Raw genomic sequence first — 6,209 nt, forward strand, 5'->3', positions numbered from 1 at the left:
ACTTGTTCAGATCTCACTGAATGAGCGTGCCTCCATGCATCCCAGAAATTACATAAGTAATTTTCTACGTACTTTGTTGAGTTGAATAATGAACTATATCAAGAGAATTACGTTTGTAGAAATGTTACACCTTATGAAGGTATTTGGACTCTACTGTTAAATCTATTACGACCAGTTTCAAACGAAGCTTACCACGCGGTTAAGGCTTCGTTTCGCTATGTTATAGAAAGTGTGTAAACAGTTGATAACGCACCTACAGCCTTTAAGATACGAAATCAACTTAAATAATGTCAATAACAATATACGACGGTCTGTTACTATCAAGATGAATAAACAACGTACGAAAGAGAAAATTATCATCGCCTGCCACCTGCTGGAAATGCTGTCACGTGACCAGGGGTCATTGTGAAATGTATTAAAATAAGTTACATTTGTTATATCGTTATTCAAGTGTGATGGTGACACAGTAAGTAGTTGCACTAATTAACTTGTATCTTTGTATGTATTTATATCTTTAAATTTTTCATGATTTGATGTAACACCAAGTAATATTTCTTTTACAATATACAGTGATCATTCGATTCAATTGATAGACTGATATACTAGTAAAATTACGATTAATCTCGTCTAGAAAGCAAAATAGGCTATAAACTAAGAAAAAAAAAAGTTTTCGAACATGGCAGGTTCTACCAGAAACAACAAATATTTACGACAAAACGTAGTAAGGTCATGAAGTCATTGTCTCGTGAGGTAGTGCAAAGTTATACATATAAGATTGTTGTAGTGCTCGTTAAATATTCTTATATACAGAAGTGGCTTACTGGGTTGAAGCTACCCGAAATGTGCCTTAACTTCCCCCCGTAGCCCATGCACCCAACGAAAAAAGCTTAGATGGTTCATTTCGTAAGTACTATAGTATGTATTCTCACAAGATAATGGGTGCTTCTCCCTTAATTTTACGTCTGTCCAACCTTATCCTTCTCACAGGAAAGAGGTTGGTGATGCTCCTGTTCATATACGTTTATGATACGAAACTACACCTTTAACTGCATGATGTTTAGCTGTTGTAAAGTCACTGTTGCTATTACTAGTCGCTGTTTTTACAAGGGCATATTTTACTGAGAAATGATTCTTACAGTTAGCAGATATTTGTTCAAAAGAAATTATATATGACAAAGAAGAAACACTTTTACGATCTATTGTATTTTTACATTAAGCCTAACGACAAAACCGTATTTCCCTCACAAGAATGGTTATCAAACTTTATTTCCAACATTTATAGAATGTTTTATTTAAAGATGGCGTGCTAATATTTTAGATATCTGCACTTTTGATTAATGTTGTTCCCAGTGAACTCGCGAAAATTACTGTAAGTAACAATTTTCATTACGTAACAACATTCAAGATTATCCATAATATGAAAAACGTGTGGAAAATGAATTATTTCATGATTTTTTGAAGAGTTGTGTTCGTTAATAGAGAACATTTAGTAAGGCACACGTATGTGGCGCCAAATGTGTCTTTAAAAGAATTTCTGTTGAAAAACACAATGTACAATAGTACTAACTTAATCGAGATTTTTTAAAAATCGATAATCTATTTTTATATTTATTTTGTTGCTTACAGATAGGTGAAAAAAAAAACCCAATGGCAAACAGGTTAATCATACTTCTGCTTGTTTATCAGCTGTTTTCTCACTCGTCTGGAGATGTGCGGATGCTGTTAGATAACATTATTTTTAGTCACGTGGCACCTCATCTTGCCAAACTACTACAAAGTAAGGTCCATTTATTTTTAAAAGTGTAAAGATATGTAAAAAACATGCAAACAAGAGAAATTATATTGTTACCGTTAACGACCTTAGTAATATGATAATCCGGAAATTAGAGAGTAAAATGACACTTTTGGTATCTATCAAACAGGGCTACCAGCCCACCTCCCCACCCCATGTGACACAGTGGTATGTCTGCTGACTTGCGAGGCGAGAAACCGGGTTTCGATACCCGTGGAGGGCAGAACACAAATAGCCCTTTGTGTAGCTTTGTGCTTAATAACAAACAACAAACAGGGATGGGCATTGTCAATTGGTTCGTGTGTCGAGCTGCTTATCGTAAGGTCCTAGGTTCGAGATGTGATTATGCTTAATACGCTTCACACTTTCAGCTGTGGACGCATTAGAAAAGTAACAGCCAATCCCTGTATTAGGTTCAAAGCCATTGTGGCGGCGAGTGCTTCTGTCTGGCCGCCTTCACTCTGGTCAGCGGTCCAAAATTGAGGATAGTTATGCCTAAACCCGAAGTGCGTATAAGATACTGTTCAGATTGAAATTGTAATCACCAATAAAATATTTGAGATATCATTTAACTCACCCCCTCAGGAGCTAAGGAGTGTCTTTACAGTGTCTTTAAAGTAATTTCAATCCAGAAACTCCCAAAGAGGGTGGTTCAGGACGTATCTTTTCGAAACAAATTTTCATTTGTTAAATGGTAAATTTTTAAGTGAAATACAGCATCCTCAAGTTTCATACTAGCTAGTACTAAGGTCTACCCGCTGGGAGTAAATTCAGTATATATCAATAAAGCCACATTTTCAGCATCATTAATTAAACAATTACCAACCTTTTATGCTTCTGCTATCACCTTGTTTTATGTTTAGCTTTCAATTGAGATACGAACTATTTCACCTACGATTCGGTTGGGAAGGTCGAAGTATCACGATAGTCAGCAGTAGGATGAGTAGACAGGAACACTTTGAAAGCAGCTACAGACATAATACTGTACTCGGCTTGCTGCACAATATCTACGAAGGTGGTTCTAAACTGTTCCTGAATACCTTTGTGTGTCATTTGGAGACTTCCATGCTTCTTGTGCTTAAACTCGTGATGCTCCAACGCTAAACGAGTGCGGGAAATGCCTTCTTTTTAGTCAATAAACATGTCCAAAAAATTTCAGTTGAAATGAAAAAAAAGTATGGGCAGTTTTTTCCAACCAAAATAACCCCCACTGGCTCGTGAGGGGCCTGTTAAATTTCATTTTATAAAACTGAAATCCTTTATGCTGAAAAATTCATTGTTTTAGCCTCAGTTGTCAGTTAACCTTATTATAAACATTGTTCAGTAAAATGATACACTGTTCTCTAATTTATTCTAATTGTTACTACAGATTAGGAGTTCGAAATTTTTTAGTTTAAAAATCATATAACATAAGATTTTTACTACGTAGCAAGAAGAAAATGCACAGTTAAACGAGAACACAAAGTTATAAGGTAATATACGATTATATAGAAAATATACTCTGTAAGGCGGTATATGATTATATAGAAAATGTAAAGTGTAAGGTGGTATATGATTGAATAGAAAATGTAAAGTGTAAGGTGTTATATGATTGAATAGAAAATGTAAAGAGTAAGGTGGTATATGATTATGTAGAAAATGTAAAGTGTAAGGTGGTATATGATTATGTAGAAAACGTAAAGTGTAAGGTGTTATATGATTGAATAGAAAATGTAAAGTGTAAGGTGGTATATGATTATATAGAAAATGTAAAGTGCAAGGTGGTATATGCTTGTGTAGAAAATGTAAAGTGTAAGGTGTTATATGATTGAATAGAAAATGTAAAGTGTAAGGTGGTATATGATTATATAGAAAATGTAAAGTGCAAGGTGGTATATGATTGAATAGTGAGTAGATAAGACGGTTTATTATAAAGATAGCGCACAGTGATAAAAACGGTATATTATTATGAGACAATACAGAGTGATAAGCTGATTGTATGGATATCACATATTGGTAAGATAGTACAAATATATAGACAGCATCTAGTGATAAAATCAATTATTATATCAATACTGTACAATGGTAAAGGTGAATATGATTATATTGATAGCAATTGGTTGTAAGATGGTTTATTATTGAATAAACTTCGTCAAATTATAAAATAATGTGTGGTAGTATCGTGAGATGGTAGTATATAAATATACACATTACAAAACTATTATTATCGGTTTATATTACCGATATAGTGTGATAAGATGATACGTCAAGGTGTTTATTCATTAATCTCAGTATAGAAACAAGTCATATTTTACCTGTAAGATAATGTAATGCGATATAATTATCCAAGTATACACGACATTAGTTTGTGCTTATTCTTTCAAACAAACCCCTTTATAGACACCACTGAGTTACTAGAAGGATGGATAGAAGATAAACAGTACTCTACAACTACGGACATGTGAGTTTTCTTATGTATGAAGGTCACAACATAAGTTCCATTCGAGTGTGTTTGTGGGGGTGGGGATCTATTAAAATCTGAAGATCTTGCAACGTGCAACATTGTTTCTAAAAATTATTTCTTTCTTTGCAATATTGTTGTTACTTATAGATGTTGTACTAACTATTTATGAAGATTGTGTCAATATTGTTGTTACTTGTAGGTGTTGTACTTTGTTAAAGGTGCGAGAGTAAATATAATATTCGGATATTTATGACGATTGTGTCTCAACGAAATAATGTTGTTATTCATGAGTATTATAGGTTATAGATTAACAAGCTATACTGGGAGAAAACAGAATATCATACGGTGTTCACAACTTTATATTTTGTAGTTTTTATGTACTTTTTGATAAGTGTTTTTATTTTCTATACTTTATCTATTCCCGCTTAACATGTTTACTACAGTTAGTACTGCTGTGATAGTTTAATCTGTAGTAAGATCAGAAACCTGACATTCACAGCGGTACCGATAACGTCACACTAGCTACAAACAGTTTAATAGGTCAGGTTTTGATCTTACTACAGTTTGTAGCTAGTGTGACGTTATCGGTACCGCTGTGATAGTTTAATAGGTCAGGTTTTGATCTAACTACAGTTTGTAGCTAGTGTGACGTTATCGGCACCGGTGTGATAGCTTACTATTTCAAGTATCTAATATTCGGTGTAGATTTAAGTCAAGCTATGTGACCCAACCTTTAGAAGAGATCTTGGACCTTGTCCACGTTACGTTGCATAAATTATTAGAAATAAGTAGGTTTGGGCCTAACCTACTGGTATCGCCTGAAACAACGGAGGACGCTTTGAATAACATCGATAACATCATAGGTGAGTCAAACTCTTGAGTAATAAACCCTTAATGATGAACTTGTTCTCGCTCATGGTTATATATTATAATATCTTATTTCTTGTGTGTTTATAAGATCAGTATACTGCCGTTGTTGTAAACAAGTGGTTGAAAAATATAGTTTTTTCTAAAAAAAATTAAAAGCCATAAGGGCAAAATAATTATGCGTATATTCATAGGTAGTCTATGTATTGAAATACTGCAAAACTATACTGAAGTATTAGTGTAATAAAAAACATTTTACGCATAATCTCTAGATCACCACGAAGAAAACATGCGTATTTTAACAAACACAGTTGAAACAAGGCTCTGGACCTTGGAGAAAGCTCTTACATATCCAGCTAAATTGGCTGTAAGCGACGTAAAAATATCTAGACATACAAGCCAGGTAAATGCATTTTCTAAGAAGACTTTTCTCACTCTTCTGGGCAATTTCTTGAAGTTAACATCGAAGGTAAGCCGAAACAACGTTTTTCTTGTTAGCGGTTTTCTGAAATTTACATTTAACACAAGCATGTGAATTTATGCATATTTTACAAATTACTCTCTTAATCACTTTCTTGTAGTTTACATCCAGCTAAAGCTATATCTATACAATGTTCAAAGGATATTTTACCAAGTATTTATACAGTCTAAATATATATGTAGCAGAAGGTGAGGTAAGACGGTCACCTTATCTTTAAATGCAGTTTTCAGCAATTAAGTTAGATGTCACGAAAAAGCAAAAGGTTTTAAAATGAACCCTGTTTTATTGCAAATGCTATTTCAGTTCAAAACAAATATTAGTCATACATCTTTTACAGATACTGAAAAATTTTAGTACCACCGGAAACTAAAATGGCAGCGTTGATAATCTAATCAAAAATAACTTAGGTGTGGCCAAAAAAGGATTGAGTGTGCGACTTAAAGGAATGAAATTAAAACTGACGGACAAACTGGTAACTACACTTATAACATTGATAAGAATTTTACAGCAAATATTCATTAATTAATTAGCTAGGTCGCGTTTTTTGTTCAACTTGGGGCATGATGGTGGGAAAAACAAATACGCGACCTAGCTAATTAATTAATGAATATTTGCTGTAAAATTCT

General features: G+C 33.6%; 1 protein-coding gene across 1 annotated transcript; it reads left to right on the plus strand.

Annotated features, from left to right (window-relative positions):
• Positions 1 to 417: 417 nt before the first annotated feature.
• LOC111087081 lies at positions 418 to 5,937 on the plus strand. Its single transcript, XM_022392443.1, has 6 exons — positions 418 to 466; positions 1,627 to 1,777; positions 4,172 to 4,232; positions 4,941 to 5,098; positions 5,375 to 5,571; positions 5,887 to 5,937. Exons 2-6 carry the CDS (start codon positions 1,648 to 1,650, stop codon positions 5,935 to 5,937), a joined length of 597 nt encoding a protein of 198 aa, XP_022248151.1. The 5' UTR covers positions 418 to 466; positions 1,627 to 1,647.
• The last annotated feature ends 272 nt before the right edge of the window (positions 5,938 to 6,209 follow it).

The sequence above is a fragment of the Limulus polyphemus genome, unplaced genomic scaffold (genome assembly GCF_000517525.1).
Source record: "Limulus polyphemus unplaced genomic scaffold, Limulus_polyphemus-2.1.2 Scaffold58, whole genome shotgun sequence".
NCBI lineage: Eukaryota > Metazoa > Arthropoda > Merostomata > Xiphosura > Limulidae > Limulus > Limulus polyphemus.